The sequence below is a fragment of the Topomyia yanbarensis genome, chromosome 3, assembly GCF_030247195.1.
Source record: "Topomyia yanbarensis strain Yona2022 chromosome 3, ASM3024719v1, whole genome shotgun sequence".
NCBI lineage: Eukaryota > Metazoa > Arthropoda > Insecta > Diptera > Culicidae > Topomyia > Topomyia yanbarensis.
In genome coordinates, this window is record NC_080672.1 from 60295629 (window position 1) to 60314406 (window position 18778).

General features: G+C 39.3%; 1 protein-coding gene across 4 annotated transcripts in view; it reads left to right on the plus strand.

Moving 5' to 3' along the window:
- LOC131692912 (choline transporter-like 2) overlaps positions 1–18778 on the plus strand; it is a 99232-nt gene that overhangs the window by 38267 nt on the left and 42187 nt on the right. For 2 of the 4 annotated variants that reach the window (XM_058980310.1, XM_058980309.1), the window contains exon 2: positions 7559–7617. In XM_058980310.1, coding sequence (XP_058836293.1) covers positions 7587–7617 — 31 coding nt within the window. In that variant the 5' untranslated portion in view covers positions 7559–7586. The other 2 variants (XM_058980312.1, XM_058980311.1) reach the window with 2 other exon arrangements.

Here is an 18778-nt window from a genome sequence, read left to right on the forward strand (position 1 = left end):
ATATGGGGTAACTTACTCCCTGTCAGAATGTGAATTGTTCACCGAAAACTAACTATCAGAATGAAGGTCCGCGTGACCATACAAGAATGTACGCGTATATAGGAATGGTCACACGGTTACAAAATCCAGTCTTGTATACGCGAAGTCACATGAACGCGAGCACAGGTGACAAACACGTTAACATACGAACACTTAAGCCCTTCGCGATGAACAACGCACACCTACGTTCGTGATCGCGCAATCTTAATAACACCCCAGTAATAAGGAGAACGTTTTAGCACTTACGAAGTTTCAAACGCTGTCTCAAACGCGAACCTACAAACGTCCGTTTTCGCGTGCTCATGAATCGGTCACGTCTGGAAACCATTACTGTCTGTCCTAATAACTTAGGTCCATATATTCAGTAGGACCAACCAAAAAATAAAGCTGATATCCACTAGACAACATGTTCCATGGCGACATCACCGGGAACTCTAGTGGTATGGAAGATCTCACTCTCTTTTAACATATTAGCCGTACACCAAAAATAAAGTATCAGATTCACGGTCCGCGCGCGATTATCCAAGAATACACGCGAATGTGCGAAAGGCACACTGTTGTAAAATAGAATTCATACACGCGAAGTTACATGCACGTTAGCACACGCGACATACAAACGCACACGCGATCGAATACGTTAACGTACAAACGATCGAGCTCTTCGCGATGATGCACGCGATCGCGAGTCCCTACGCCCGCACATACCTGAACCGTACAATGAATATCACATTCAGAATCACGGCTGCTACAATTGGCCTAAAGCAGTGTTTTAGTGGGCGACATTGCCTGTCTCGTCTGCAAATTTTAGTATGTGATTTTGACGGGGAGCCCTTCCGAGAACCTAGCTCTACAGCTCCAGTAGGACAACTCTATAAAAAACGGGAACATTGATAAAATCGGGACATATATTTTTCTTTCTTTTTGAGAAACCGAAGATCTTAAAATATTCTTCTTCAGTCCCTAGATATAGCCTCGTAAACTTTTCTGATTATTTAGCTTAAATTTCCTTTAATAGGGTCTGACAGCGCAAAATTGATAAAAAATAAAAATTTATTTTTTTATGTTTCTGATCTCAAAGATAAGAAAAATATGCTCAAGGAAAGATTTACTCGAATTCAACTTGGTTCGCCTGCTAGAACCCATCAAACTGCCAACTATCGATTTTCATATGAAGCTGATAAAATCGAGGGCTGATAACATCGGGTCTTCACTGTATTGCTTGGGTTATACCGAATTTCGCCAAACCGGAAGTCGCCTTCCTGGATTTCAAAATGGCGTCAAAAATCGATACTTGTCAAGACCATTCCGAAAATACCCATATTGTTGAGGTGCGAACCGTAATACCATCTTTTCGAAAATCTTTTTTTCTTTTTCATTCAAAAGGACTATTTTTGCGAAATTCGCCGAAAAAAGTTTCCAAAAATATTCTAATTCTTTTGCTGAAGGTTTTTTTACGCGGATTTTCGAATTAACGCGTTTTTTTACTTGAAATCCGCGTAAAAAACCTTGTAAAAACCGCGTAAAAAAACCTGAGTGTATTGGTATTTGTTATTCGATTCAGAGACAATAAGATTGTTTATCTAAGTTCATTACTTTCACTTTCAAATCGTAAAACTAGAGATCCCTTCAGTTTGGCATCTTTAGTGTGGCCATTGTTTAGAATTAGGTTTGACTCGAGTCCAGAGAAAAAACAGAAGGGATCGATCGTTTTTCACGGAGATACAGTCAGAGTGACTATATGTGAGGTTGTAGGGGAACCCGGGGTTATTCGGACTTAGCTAAGAAAAAAGCCCTCGTAGGTGGATAGACGTGAAAAAATTACCGGTCAAAGGTACTAATTGTTAGTTTGAAACCTCAGCTACATTTTGGTGTCCAAAAAAGTTCATTTGCACTAGAACAGTGCTAGGTGACGATTTGCAAACCTCTTTTTTCCATCCTTTTACAATGTAGGGGTAATTCGAACCTCCCTGCGAGGCAATTGAGACCTTTCTTGAATTTTTTACAATGTGATTAGGAAACACGTTGTATCCAAAAAACAAAGAATTAAATTCAACTCTCAAAATATTGTTTTTATGCGGGTCTGAATTACCCCCACTGACGTAATAGCCCCGGGTCCCCCTACATTATTAAAAATTTAATTGAATTTTCATTTTTCGAGGAAGAACTGAATATTTCCTCTGGTTAGCGTGGGCTTCCTCATCACGGTCCTCAATATGGGTTGCTAGATATATCAGCACAATAATGTCATTTATTCAGTTGATCGATTAATAGCAAATTGATTTTTCACATAGTCGATTATTGTAATCGATTCATTGAGATAATCGATTATTTGAAATAACCGGTAAGTATAAATGTATAGTAGAGTGCATTGCGCTGTACTTCTTTTTAGATTTTTGTTACTGTTAAAGGATCATCAATAATGTGTTAAGGGGGAGGGTGCATAGCGTATTTTAACATATGGGCGCAGGAAAGTAAGCTAGAACGTGACGTACACACTCAGTTTAGTAGAATTCTTTCGTGAATTACAATGAGGGTTTGGGCATTGGGCCGGAGTCTTAAGGGTTGCAAGTTCGAATCTTGCCTGTGAGGGAATTTTTTTCACATAATGGCAGAAAGACAGTGAATACGGCAATATAATCGAAGTGTTTTAGATCTGAGTGGTTTAAGATGTACCGATGCTCGTAGCATTTTTTCACATCATTTTGGAATTTTTTCCACATCATTTTGGATTATTCGAAAGATAAGAAATTTAAAAAAACAATGGCAGATAGAAAACACGCTCTCGCACCCGACGCGAAAGCATCGAACAGTCTTTTCACCTCTGTGTCCCCACCATACTTCGTCACCAGCAGATCGCAAAACGCACATCCGTGTTGATCCAAAAATACTATAGATCTGCGGAAACACGACGCTGCTACCATATTTTCCCATGCCTACTTTGATTTATTTTTACACGTGAACTAACACAAATTATGATGACGTCCGGATATCGGCCGACGGCCATCTGTTCGTGCTGTCTACTATACTATTATGAACTAATGTTCGTTCGATCAGCAGCGGGGTTCCCCCTCCAGTTCTTCTCTCAAACGTCCGCGTCAGGGTAAGTCATCTCTTGAATGTCGAATATGCCCTCAAGTGGTTCCCTACTGCTGGTTGGTGGTATGGCCGTAGAACGCCAGTGCTTATCAGAGAAACAAACAGACACTTGTGGTAGTCATGCATGATAAACTGTAGCACCTAGCAGTGGCGGATCCAGGGGGAGGGTCCTAGGGGTCCGGACCCCCTTCGAAATTTTTTAACTTGTTAAGAGATTTTAAAATAATTTCTGTTTTAGATTCGTTCTAAGCTCAAAATCATTCTAAATCAGATTTAACCACCAAAACTTACTTGAGGTTATTAGATATTACGTATTGTACACTGAAAATTTCAAAATAGAAATTCCAGACCCCCTCCGAAATTTTTTTCTGGATCCGCCCCTGGCACCTAGCGTCACTGCAACCGCAAAGAAGAACTTCGATGTATACTCTACCACCATTAGCTGAATCGTTTCGATCAAATGTTGAATCATCGCGTGGCGCCTGGCTGAGAGACAGTAACGATCGTGACGGAAGAAATTGACTGGAACTTGAATTCAGTGATGGTTTGATTCTAACTAAAAGCACACTCTTCTAATTGTCCCCGATGGGCTAGATTGAAGTTGGAGTTAAGTCCAACTAATTAAATAATTGCTGAAATGTAGCATCAAAGCATGCCTCGTTTAAAAAATAATCTATGAGGAAGTGCTTTGAATCAATTAAAATGAGATCAGTGCAACGATCTAACATATACCCTAATTCGAGGGAGTTATTTATCAAACAAATGACTCATCAACCAGTCTTGGCCGGTGGTCAGCGTGTGAAACGAGTGAATGATCAGTTAGAGACGGACTCATTCTGACTCGACTGGCAAGTGTATCATGTTTCATTAGCATATGTGTTTATTTTATTGCGAAGGCACAATCACTTCATTCATTACCCGAGAGTTGAAATGGACAAATTTGACACAGAAATCATTGTTCTGATCAATGTAATACCAATGAACTCTTCGGTCTGCTGTTGGTCTGTTGATCGGAGATTTTGCGATTTGTAAAGAATTGTGCCTGATTGCTTGGCGTAGTTTGTTATCATGAATTGTCCATATGAAAGTTTTTAGTCGATTGAGCTAAGTTAATCATTTGAAACAAATAAAAGCTTGAGATATAAATGAGTACAAATTTCATAAAATCAAAAACTAACCAGTGTGTGAAACTTTTTAGAACACTTATATACGAACGAATTCAGATTTTTTCATTAAAATCCTTTGAAATTTTCAATAATTAAAACACTGCTGTGCGATGGTAAAACAAAAACTAAACAAAAATGACGAAGGTATGTTATTGGTATTCAAGGTATTCAAGGCCACAGAATATGTCAAATGTAATCTCCAATCAATCTCTATCAAAATCACTAAACCTACAACTTTTATAAGTCATGGGTAATTTAGAGTGGCTCGAAAATGACATTTTTCAGCACAGCACTTTTTGAGTTCCTTTTGTGGTCCCAAATGCCTGTGAAAAGCTTGGGAGCGGTCGGTTGCTTCCCGGATTTGCGCATTGCGTTTAAAGTTTGTATGGAATTTTATATGGGGAAATCAATTATTTTGCATTTATGTTAATAAAGATCGCTATTTCACTCAATATGAAAAACCAGGTTTATAAAACGGTAATTCAAACCATGTTTAACAACTTTGTCGAAACCGGTAACTAGCTACGAGTTTTAAAAAAATAGTTATAACGATTTTAAAACTTATGGTTCAATCCAAATGCAGAAATTAATTATTTCTTCCAACACTGTCAGTACACCACGACACCGATACTTTAAACTTGAACAAATGAGAATATATTCATCGCAGAGACTTGGTACCTTTGAATGAAATGTTCAGAATGAATTGCTGAATAACACAGACGTAGTCAGAAAATGAAAAGAAGAGGGAGGGGGGAGGCTTGTGTACTCCCCAGTTCCCTTTTTAGATAGTTTAGTATAACATAAGGAGCACATCTTCAACGCAGGTTTGTACCGTCGAATTAAAAATTAATCTTACGTGTTTGAGTGCTACTATTTAAGGGCTCTACTGTTATCTCATTTAAAATGGTACAATGGTTTATAAGTTTTACACATTTTAAAACCCTATTTCTTAGCCGTTCAGCGTCAAAATTTGAAAAAAAAAAATGCATATCCTTAGATTCCTTGAAGTCTCGGAATTGTTTTTATGGAAGTTTTCGTTTGAGAATCTAGGAACGAAACCAGGATAGTTACTTCAAACAAGCGTTTTTTGATGAAATTGAGTTAGGTTCACGCAAAACAGAGGTGATCTTGGTGGACCAGCAATATACTTCAGGTTAGAACCCAACGCGATTTCCAGACCTGAGTTAGTTTTTGCATCAAGCAAAAATAACATAAATTTGTAGGTGTGAATCCTAAATATTGTAAATGTTTTTTCCCACAACAAAGATTGTAGTATGATTCATATTTGGGTCTATCAAAATATTAAGAAAGTTCAGTCGTTGACTTTTACAAAGACGTAATGATTCTTTGTCTTATACAAAACAATCTAAAAAGGGACTGGGGAGTACACAAGCCCCCCCCCCACCCCCGCTTCTTTTCATTTTCTGACTACGTCTTTTTTATTCAGCAATTCATTCTGAACATTTCATTTAAAGATACCAAGTCTCTGCGATGAATATAGTCTCATTTATCTATGTTTTTAATGTCGATGTCGGTGGTGCACCGGCAGTGTTGGAAAAACTAATCAATTTCTGCATTTGGATTTTACCATAAGTTTTAAAATCGTTATAACTATTTTTTGAAAACTCGTAGCTAGTTAAGGTCTTCGGCAAAGTTGTTAACCAAGGTTTGAACTATAGTTTTATGTAGCTGGTTTTTTGATTATCAGTGAAATAGGGATCTTTATTAATTAAAATGCAAAATAATTGATTTCCCCATATAAAATCCCATGCAAACTTTGAACGCAATGCGCAAACCCGGGAAGCAACCAACCGCTACCAAATTTTGCACAGGCATTTGTGACCACAAAAGGAACTCAAAAAGTGCTGTGCCCGCTAGTTTAAATAATTTTGAAGTTTTCCCATACAACCGCGAGCCACTCTAATGGGTATATGTTCCGACATTGACTCATCAGTATCTGGCAGAACCAACTTGGCAACCAGATATCCCGTAACGATTTCGCTATGCTCTCCTCAACAATTGTCTGTTATTGCGGGATAAAGTGTCCATTTGGTGGCTGAGTCGGTGCTACCAGATACTGTTGAGACGAAGTCGAAATTCAAATTTCTGACTAAAAAAATGCAAATGAAATAATATTTAGTCAAAAAATTCACCTTAGCGTATGCCGTAGCAAAGCGATTTATTCAGTTAGTTATGCATTTCGACTTCGACTCATCAGAATCCGACGCTAAGTTCGTGACAGGACTAAGCTAGCGCTGGATTAGGGCTAGTTCCAAAATCCGAAAACACTTTTTGTGTTTCTGAGCAAACCGTGATGTCCCGCAAGAAAAGGAATTCTGATCTTCTTTTCTTGCGTGACATAACGCAGGACAAGAGGTTTGCTCAGAATTACAAATATTGTATTCGTTTTTTCGCTAAGTTAATGATGGATTCTGATGAGACGAAGTCGAAACGCAAATTCCATAACTAATTTAGTTGTAGGTTTTGTTTTCCTAATGCGCTAATGTTATTTTAAACAATTTTCTCCGTAATGGTTTTACACAGTTTTGACACAATTTTTTGAATTATTTTCAAAACTGCGATTGATTCAGAACGTTTTTAATCGTTCAAAAACTTGTCAGCTCTATGGTACTATTATCCTACTACGCGAGAGTTGAAACAAAGACCAAAAATTATCACAATCTTCGAATGCTTGTCGTGCTTTCCCACCTTCACCCTGAACCAACGGCCCGGAAACGCTCGAATCTGTGACACCACACAGAAGGCAAGACGTGAGACAGAACTCCCCATACTTAGCCGCTGCTGAGCCAAGGTTGTTTGCTCTTCCACGCCTTGTCCTCCTCCCCCGCAGCATGGTTCTGTGATAACAGAAAAGTTGATCAGAACAAGCGTTTTCCCTCTTTCGACAACCAGTATCATCTTATCACTCGACGCGAGTGAAACAGACAGCACCGGGACAGACTAGGTACAGTAACGCGATTGCTCAACTATTGCTCTATTAGTTCCACATTTACAACGCATAACTAACCACGCCCGCCCCCCACCGTCCCTCCCACACAACCGGTAGGTACTTGTTTCGCGATAATGGCTGTGTTAATGCATTAGCATGGGTTTCGTGAATTGGTTGCCGGTCGGATTCGACGCAAATTAAGTGCCGTTTTGCCTCTCCCCCCAGCAGTAATGAATTAGCGTCTTAGTGATACGGTAGCAGAGTTGAAACTATAAAGGTGTTTTTTTTGTGATTTGTGCATTTGCAGGAGCTGGAACGGGCTGGACCTGTAGACGATGGCCAAACTTGTCGGCGATGAAGGTTACGGTGAGTGACGCTTTTCATATGAAATATAACTCTGAATTAGTTTTATAGACGCGAGAAAATTTTCACTGGAATCTCTTAGTATGTGTGTGAATCCGTTAATTAATGGAAACGAGTGTCGTCTTTCAAAAAACAGATGAAATGTTGACACTATCCGTTTCTCCAAACTCTAAGCCAGTCAATAACAATGCAGATGAACTTCTGCTGACACAAATTATGTTGATGCATAAATCCGGTTGAGTTAGTTTTTAAAACACATTATTTGATCACGACCGAAACTGCTACCCAATTTCTAAGATTTTTTTTGAAAATCTTAGCACGAATCAATAATTCTGTCTTTGTGCTTATGTTCATTTGCACTTCTGGCTTAAAGTGGTCTCAATACCTTGCTTAGCTCAAAAATTTAAAAGAAACCAAATTCTTCTTTGAGCGAAGCGAACGATACTCTCACAGTGATGTGTTCGCATATTGGACGGATGGACAAATGGATTAAGATGAACTGCCTCTTCGTGTTCGTGTTACAGACATTATGATCGGATGACCAAAATGTCCAAGAAGTCCAACCTCAGGAATCTTACAGCAGTCCACAGAGAACAGGGTTTTCAAAAATCAAAGAGTAGGTTTCGAGTTTTGATATCCAACAAACAGAAACAATGTAGGCATCTGTAGGTTGCGGTGAAAAGAGTCAATACAGATAATTATGAGTAACTGGAATTGCCGTTCGCGTGAATCAGTTGCTTTATCTCCACAAACATCGTACGTGCATATATTTTCCGTTTCTAGTGTCGACAGTTAAACATTGTTCCTATCTCCTATCACATCATCAGAGAGATAACGCCTCCGCATTTTAACTATATTAATGCACTGTTAGGCATTGGTTAAAGGCCTAGAAATTCATACTAAAAATTCCAAATAATCCCTTGCAAGATTATGAGATCCCGTGGAAGTTTTATACCTAAAAAGACTTAAATCGAAATTTTCTGCTGGAATAGTATTTAAATCCGAATATCTGCCGTTGTTATAAACGAAACGAGTTTATCTGCCCCAGAAAGTTTATAACCAGTTCCATAAATTGGTCGACTGCTATAAATAACGAAATTTGGGATTTTCTGAAAGCAATCATTATCTGTGCCTTGGTCTGCACTGTTCGACCGGCGAGTGAGCATATTATTGCTATATTAGCACCGCTCCATGGAAGTTTGTTGTGGATTGGTCGGATCAGATCGTTACCAGTGTACTAGCTCGAAATATCTCCTGCTTTAAATAAACCCACGAACACATATAATCCTTTTTAAGGGGAAGAAGTCATCAATATCAAAACCAACAGAAACTTCAAGTTACCCGAAGCCAGAGCACTGGTAGCCAAGAAAACCTCCGGCATCACTTTTTCCAATGCAGTTCTCGGAGAACTTAAACCCTACAACAGGGGCAAAACCATTCAGCTCTACCGTGGGGAAATCAGACAACTGAAATAGATCAAACAGCAACAGACAGAGCATGAGAAGGACAGGGAGATCAGGTATCTAAAGCATCAAGGTGCGAAATTGACGCTACCCTTCCGGGAGAAATTGGCCTAACCGGAATAAAACAAAAAAATAAAACCCCTTACGCAGATTCCAACGGGATTCTCTTATCGAATGGAACTTCGCAGGTCCAACAGAATGATGAACTAACGTCGACCGCCTAAGAAGATCTTTCAGCTCCATCCAGATATACGAACATCTGCTTTCTCTCTACCCTCATCAAAGCTAGCTTTCACTGTCCAGGTCTAACTCCACAAGCTATCTCAGCATGTTCAACAAAGAGATTGGATCAGACAAAACAACGCAATGCACACACACACATCGAGTGAAACAATCAACACGGCAGTCAACCCCAAGCACCTTCAATAGCTCCAAAGAGAAACCGTACAGGCCCCTGGTCCCGTGTCGGCGCTGATTGGGGATGTTCAGAAAAACAGATGCTCCTTCTGTGGCTGCCGGTGCTGGTTTGGGTACCGCCCTCCAGTACGATACAGAGAACAGACGAATGCCTATCCGTTTTATCAGCCAAATTGTCACCGTATCCAAAAAACATCTCGCCAACAACTACCTCGGTACAGCCCCGCCGATACGATCACCCAAAAAACTAAGTCCTATCGCAGTCTGCTCGCAGCACACTGACGAAACCTTGGCGAACCCAACACCATCAACAAATACGAACGCCGGCACCTTCAATAGCACCAAGCAGACACCGAACAGCCTTCCCTATCTGCCCTAGCCGGGGATGTTCCGGGTAACACCGATGCTCCCACAGCGGCTGCCGGTGCAGGATCGGGACGAAACCTCGACTAACGCAACGCCAACTTCAAATGCGATGGGAACATACCGTACAAATGCAGGAAGCTCTATCACGAATCTCCTCACTAGTTTCGGCAGGAACCATTGACGAAAGGGAGGCTAACCGCATCTCTAGGGCACGAAACCCTAGCCGCATCCGCATCCGCAGTGACAGTGACACGGCTCCATCGCTAGGGAAGGACCGAATCACTCTCACCCTGTAGTGGAATATGAACGGTCCCTGAGGGGACTTAGGGGACCTACAGCTGCTGGTTGCCATTCCCAGCGAATCCGTGGGGCCCTGCAAGAAACGCACTTATGGAATAGCATTGTCTGCGCTACTGCTGGGATGCCGAAATTGGGAACATCATATTCCAGACTAACGGGCCCGGTATCTGGATTGTCGTTCCATCAGGTCCGGTTTACCTTGATACGGAACTAGTAGCAGTCGCGGGAATTTTCTTCTATCCGGTCAGGTGCACGGTCCTCTCGATGTACAACTGCCCAGTTGAAGTACGGGATGTTGGTAAGAATATATGAAACATGCTGGAACTTAGTAGCTCAGTTGACCGTCCGGGAGTTTCCCGTGATTAATAAAAGCCTGTTGAAATTGCATATTGAACCAACGGTATGATACTTGGGAGTAGTACATCATACTTAACGTGAAACCTAAAGAGACTAAGATTATAATATAGTCAATTACTTAGCTGACCACGCCCATACAGGTTAATTCTGGGATGTGAAGGAATGTTAGTTCAACACTTGTGACTATTATGACCGAGGAATTCTCTGCATCATCTACAAGTGTCACAGGGTAGGATTGGTGTTACTAGGTAGGAAGATGAACCAGGATATATCTTGGTAGATATTGTGATTTAGCTAAGTACTTACGCGCGTTGCCTTTTCATTTTTGAAACAAAGTTTTCAGGTGTGCGACCTCCAGTAGAAATATGAATGCTGTTCGAATAGGCATTTTATTGATTCTTCCGCAGGGCGTTACATAATAGTATAAAGGGTACAGCTCTATTGACAATATGATCTTAGCAATATGTACGAAGTCGCTCGCGATCAATTTCCGAGAATTCGAAACAAACAATTTGAACTCCGAACAGCCGGCCATCGGAAGTATTACTTCTTATTAACACCTCAATAACCCAATTCCAATAATTCCAAAGTTTGCAGTACAAAGCAGGCGTACAAAAAATATAAAAGATTTTCCAAATGAACGTGAAGAAATTCACTCCGTAATGTTAATGACAAGTTGGCATATCCACTCTCCCTATCAGACACGTTTCCATAATTGGGTTGAATGCCAAATGGCAAACGACATGTTTATTATGCGTAATAAATATTAAAAATCCAACGACAAGGGCTCTTGATGCATCGGCGGCCCAGAAGAAGAATGGATGGAATAAGAGCAATACTGGCAAAGACCGACTATCATATGAGCGGTTCAGGGTACTGAACTGGATGATTTTGAAGTAAAGACCAGGAGCGTAATTTTATGAAGTTTTAGCTTTAACTATTTTACGATGTTTTAGCCTACATTTTCTGACAGAATGTAGTTCAGGAATGTTGAACTTTTTCCACTGTTTAGGAAAGAAAAAGTGATACAGGACTAGTGTCAGACCTTCATGAGACCTCAAGAAGTCACTTCTGAAGGTATTCGTCAATGTAGATTTGTCGGCAGATGGTTCCAGATTTTAAAAAATGGCTTATTTTGACACATCAACAGATTGATTGCCACACAAAAAACTTTTTGTACAATTCGACAGCTTCATCTTCGGCCAATTCAATAAATTTCTTGCATGAAAGTTTACTTTTTTTGGATGTACTCCATTAGGCATAAATACGTTAGGCTTACGGACGTTTGGCACAATGGACGTTAGGCATAAAGACGTTAGGCATAATGAACGTTAGGCATAATGAACGTTAGGCATAATATACGTTAGGCATAAATACGTTAGGCATGATGGACGATTGGCATGAAGGAAGTTAGGCATAAATTATGATATTGAAGTATAATTGTAAAGAAATCACTTTTGGCGTTGACGGTCTCGGGTCGTAATAGCACAAAGGTTTGAAACTTTTGATGTTGTAGAATTACTCTGAAAGCTGATCAAATTTGATCAACATTTTATTCTGTTGTATACACTTGAAGAAATCTTCACTCATATAAAAGATGCATAACGAATGTTTGGCATGCGGAAACTCAGCTTGCGCTAATGTCTTGGCGAAGAACCGATAAATTTCACATGACTAAAATAAGCTAAACACTATTGTTTAAAATCAGTTTCATTCGTATTAGGGTATAAATTACCCTTAATTTCATGCCCATGTTGTTTATAAACAACATCGTTTTTAAACAGCTATAACTTTTGATTTAGGCAGAATTTACTCACGAAAACAAGTAAGACTAGTAACTGGCACGATTACCTTTCATTTCAGCGCTAGAAGTCCATATAACTGAAGTTATTGCTATTAGCGTGATAGAACTCCGCTAGAGCAGCGCTACCAAAGATATTTTCAGTTCGCGTTGATAAATGGAATTTTGATATATCTTCGTTATTTCTCATTGCTATTGAAAACTGCTAAAACGCATCAATTTGGACCGTCTTCGATTATCTTTTAGTAGCATATTTCGTTTTGGTAACTCGTCACAGTATACAAAAAAACTCTACCTATTGAAAATTTTCTAGGAGAATTGTATTGAGCTTCAGAAGGTAAGTATTGAGCAGCCTCCAGCACGGGTTTTCAAAACGAGTTTTTCCTTTTTTTCTTAAACCCCATGAACGCTAGAAACAATTTGGGAATGAAAGGGTTAACTTAGATTAGATCCTACATGCATGCATGATGTAATTGTCCAAGAAGAAAATATATAACCTTGAAGAACAACTCATGAAAGATAGAATGATGCATTTTATTATTCATTCAACGAATATACGAATATTGCTGCTTATATAATGATTATCTCTCATATTATTAAGGTCAATGATTATACTCTTGAGGCCATCAAAAAGAGAACTACGGAAACTGTCTGCTATAAGGGGAGTTTTTTCGTATAACATGAAATCCGTACCCTAATGATGATGCTGTACATAACACTGCAAGTTTCCATTGGTGCCAAAGCTTAATGTTTGTTCATTATTTTTCCTTTTTGCCTTTCTCCTATAGAAAGGCTATGCAATCACTCTGAAAACCGATTTTTTTTGAAATCTCAAAGGCCTCCTATTGTAACAAACAGCAAAGTAAGCTCAGATGCCAAATTTCATATCATTTGGACAATTTTAGACCTCCACCCACTGCTTGAAGTTTTTGACATTGGTTCCATGTGAAAATACAGTGTGCCTTATATTTATACGTACACCCTAATTTTTCAGCATAAATTTTTGCTATTCAAACAAACTGCTCCAAATATTTAGCGTTTGTTTTGAAGCTTAATCAACGATGTTTCTCGAAATTTAGAAGTCCTGGTGCGTTTTGTTCGTTTGTTATGGTAGTTTAAGTGAAAAAGTGATGTCCCATATTTATAAGTTCACCTTATTTTTTGCCTTTCTCATATAGAAAGGTTATGCAATCACTCTGAATATCGTCAACCTAATGCCGGTCTAATTTTTTGTCCAATATAGGTTTTCTGTATTATAACAAAGACGTAGCAAGGGGCCTGCGGTGAGGGGCTACCACCCCCTCCCCCCATCGAACACCACGCTTCCCTAAACCCACCTTCCTTCATCAATTCACACCCCAAAGAAAATTTCCTAGTTCCTCCAAAATAAACTTCCCTAGTGGGTCTGTAAAACCAGTGAAAAGTTTGGTTTGAAATGATTTTGAGTTTGAAAACTACTTTACTTTTACTTTACTTTTACTTTTTGCTTCGACACTTAGCTTCTCAAGTTCGTGGTTGTCGTTGATTTGTATGTATGTACAAATCGTATTGAATATGTAATGGACATTTCCACCATTATATTGAACATAACCAGCCATGGAATCGTACACGAAAAAAAAGCTCATAAATTCATGAACAAAAGGTCACGATTTCGTCCCGTTTCCTGGACATGTTTAGTTTTGGGTGTAATTCTAATTCATGATTTGGGAATACACAGCCGACAGTCAAATGTTGTTCATGATTTCAAGAGCTTATTCGCGATTCTCGTGATTTCTCATCACGTTATTGTGCAATCTCATTTCTGAGTTTACTATAGCATTTTTCTGTCAAACTAGCGGGAATAAAATTCATCATTTTAGGATCTTAGTCGCGATTTTTGTAATTTATATTCACGTTATTGTGATATTTTAGTTATGAGTAGAGTGATTCTTAGTCATGATTTTTGTTGTTTCTGTTCATGTTATCGTAATATTTTAACTTACTTCCAAATTTGACACGGAGAGTAATATGACTAATGTTCACGATATCAGCAGTTTTATCATGGTATTCGAAAATTCTCTTCGCCTAATTGTGATCTATTATTTTTTGGTTACTATCTGTTTTTTATATTCGGAATAACGTGACAATATGAACTGGATCATAAAAATGTGACTGATTCGCGATATCTTGTTCAGTGAATTATATCACGCACACTATTTGGTATTCTCTGCGCAGTTTTCGTTTTCTATCCAGACATCACCATAAACCCTATCAAACGAATGACTACGTTCGAGGTCCTAATAGTTTTTTTTTATATCTAATGCTCGTGTCTATTACTATGGTCGTCGCTAGCAGCTGGGTATTTCATAAAACAGTGCTTGAAATCAAAATGACTCACGAACAATGCTCCAAAGTTTGTGAAAGAGTTCACGGGAACATTTCATTATCATGTTGCATGAAATTGTAAATGATTAGCGATATCTTCTAAATATCATCAGCACGCAAAATAAATTGTAAATCATGTACTAGGCATCATGAACCAGTTCAAAAATACATGATTAATATTTTATGATTTCGTGTACTATTTCACAAAAATGAACGTGAGTTGTGACTTATACTAGGTATCATGAACCAGTTCACGAATACATGAATTATATTTCATGATTTCCTGAACTATTTCACGAGCACGGGTGTTGGATCGTGACATATATTAATAATCATGAACCAGCTCATGAATATTATTTGATGATTTTGTGAACTATTTCACGAGAACGGATATTGGATCGTACCTAATATATAGTTCACGAGAATTGAGTGGATTCATAAATAAGTTTTTGAAATTCGTGAAATTGTTCACGAGAACATATCCAGAGTATTTTGATTTTGTGAACTAAGACTCCGTTCATAATGATGTGAACTAGTTCGCGTACTGAAAATCGCATTAGAAACGCGGAAACTGTGACTGAAAATCACAAAACTAAAACAATAGTTCCACTTAAATAAGCGTTATGCGGGCGTTACTGAGGGGAAATTGAACATAATTATAAAACATATAAGTTTTGTTCATTGTCCTGTTTTCATAACGTAAAACGTGATTGTTCCAGGATTCAGGGCATTTTATTCACTATTTTGGAAATGATTTTTATCCGTGTAATTTGGATTGATGAGAAAGGCGCAATTTCACCCTTAGGTAGATTAAAACAGGTTTTTAAATATTCGGATGTAACTGTATTGGTAATAATCTAAGAGGCTTGAAATGTGCTTGTACCAAATATGTTCACTTAAAAAATAGAGAAAAACTTTACACTTGCAAGGAATAAACATCCCGCTTGCTATTTTTCGTTTTGGAGTCTCTTTTTTCTAACACGAAAAAACAAGAATAAGGTTAAAATCTCTATAATAGCGAAAGCCTTGCGATTACTTTTTTACTTTTGTGAATTATGCCTATCATCCATTATGCCTAACGTACATTATGCCAATCGTCCATTATGCCTAACATATATTATGCCAATCGTTGATTATGCCTAACGTCCATTATGCCTAATGTACTTATGCCTAACATATGTATGCCTAACGTACTTATGCCTAACGTATTTATGCCAAACGTCGCGCACCAGGATGGCTAAAAGCTATTATGCAAAACCTTGAGGTCCGTCCAGGTTAAAGCCGAATTTACAACTATCCGATCCGTTTCAGTGCCGGTTCAGTTTCGTGCACGGACGCCAGTATTCTTTCATACACTTCAAATGCGAGCATTCACACTTGTCCGGGACGGTGCCGTGCCTGACAAGTGTGAATGCTTGCATTTGATTTGTATGAAAGAATATTGGCGTCCGTGCACGGAACTGAACCTGCTCTGAAACGGATCGGATAGGTGTAAATTCGGCTTAAGTTATCTGTACGGAGCACGACCGTCATCGGGGGTTACTTTGCGCCAAAAATAGAACGTTTTGTACATTACACTCAAGAACTACGACCACGCAACTTCAAATTTGAAACTGTTTGATGTTTGACATGAGGCAGAAGTACCTCTAAAGTCAGTGAAAAGAACTTTTGAAAAATCAAGATTTAATATGAGATATAAAGAACTAAAAATTGGCTGGGGGCTACATTACGCCAAAAAGTTTTTTTTTTCAAAATCATGTCAATGTTAATTTATTATTATGGATTATACTGGTTATTTATGTGTGAATGCAAATGAATGTCGTGCTCGTAAAAATAAAAGGGTATGTTCAAGAACTGCGTACCACGTATTCAATAACCTTGTTTTTGAAGAGTCAATAAGTCCTACAACGAAAAACAACAAGCCGAGAAAAAACATAGGACGTTGAAACGACGACAGAGAAGGATTACCTGAGCCAGTCCGTGGCTCGTTTGACGATCTTGTTTCTTACCAGTTTCTGAGCGTTGATCCTCGCTTGGCTCCTCCTGCTGCCGTTGTTGCTTTTTCACTTTAAGGAATTTTCTCTTATTGGTGAGGATTCACTGTTTAAACTTTGGAACTTGATTTATTAAAAAAATATTTACAAACGTTATCTTAAAGCTACATGTTGCCCGCGCGATTCATATATCGCTACGGTAAAATTTGTCCCTTTTAGTCCTTAAGTTTTTCACTATTCTCCTGTTATACGGTGTAGACTTTCTATGGCCTTAGAAGGGCTCAATTCCTATTTGTTTACTTATATATTTGGCCCTGTCTCTTCAAGACTGACGTATTTAATCACAATACGGATTCTTGATATTCAATCCTTTTAACATTTTAACATCAACATCAACCTTTCCTACGCGATGCATCGATGCATCGTGGCAACGGATGTCTTATCGTTCGCTTTGATCGTCCGTGTATCGCCCTTGTACCTCTCCCGAGGAGGCTTGTGATTCTATATCTTCTCTTGTTTTTTTCTTCTTTTCTTCCTTGCTTTTGTTCCCGTTCCTTCCGCTTCGCCTACAGGCTTTCCGCGATGCGCCAGCCACGGCGTTCTGGATGATTCTCTAGTCGCTGGTGCACTCATGCTCGCTCTTTTGTTCTTTCAGGTCCTCTTGCTCCCCCGGCGTGTACTTCACTCTTTTCTCCGAGCGAGTATTGCGGTGACTCTTCGGTGTCACCTCAGTTTCTACCGGTGCGTGTTCTGCGGCTTCCATTATAGCTTTTTTCAGCTGATTCAGTTCTCATCAAGAGCGCCTTCTGTTACGCAGCTGTTACGGCTGATTCACCTTGGTGTGCACATCGTGCTTCTCCTTCACGAACTCATAGATCTCGTCGATCGTGTCGCTACTTGATTTCGGGGTGAACACTCGATTCAGGAACCTCATCCTCCGTTGGTTTCTTTGTGGCACACTCTGTACCATGCCGCTACTGGTACTCGCTGCGGCTCTCGGTGGCGTAGTCGGTGATCTCTGCAGCTTATCACTTTTTGTAAACGCAATCGCGCCCTTCTATGCTCCGTGTGCCTCTCAAATCACATTTGATTTTTTGGCTGTATCCATGTTCATGATTCCGCCTCCAGGCCCTTATCTCAACTCGTTGTAAGTAGTCGCCGCGATCCATTGGTTATCTCGAGGTCAATCGAGAGATGAACACGAGTGGGGGTCGAGCCTAGAGCTGGACCGGCGCAGGTCTGGTGACGAGCTTTGAACGCACCCGGAAGACTGCCAGGGTTTTACCGGGACGGAGGGAGTCGTACTGTTGGCCCCCTTTCTCTTTCAAGACGATTTCATCCTTTCTTACTCAGGAAGTAGAACAGAACGACTGTCAGCCAAAAGTCGCCGTCCAAATTTGTGGTGATAGGTTCAGTGTAGTGGAGGGGAGGGCTTTCACGACTACATGGTGCATTTCTTTTAACTAGTTTAACTTCTGTACAAATAAAATTTAAGTTAGACATTTTCTTGTTATTGGCCGTTACGATACTCCTAAACGTATTTGTAGGCACCAAATGAGTCTCCTGGCAGCCGGGCACCCAGAGACACCTAGAATCTTGAAGCGCGCGAACTTCAGCAAACTTTTAAATCGAATCTCTATCCCTACAATCAAAAAACTCTCCTCTTGCCGCTGTGCAGTGCGCTGTAGTATATACTACTATGGCCTCTAGCAAAAACAAGTGTCGGACTACCATTCCCTCACTTTCCTACTTTTGGTCTACATTTGATTACCAGGAGTTGCGCATCGAAGTATGATTTGTTACTCCCAGGCATTAACATCTATTGATTTTCTGTGCAATTGCAGCAAGTATCGATCAATAACGAAGTGGTCGCACAAGTTGATTTCTATCTTTTTGCCATTCTCATGTACATCACTCTGAAAATCAACTATTTTCTTAAATGTCTTGTAATTCTTAACTTATGAACGAATTATTAGAAATTGGTTATGAAAATAATTGCTTGAATAAAAATAAAGCTCTAAATCTTCAACAAATGCGAACATTTTCTTCCCATAACGTGAAAACTTTCCACATTTTATAGAGAGTTTTGCATAGATTCATGG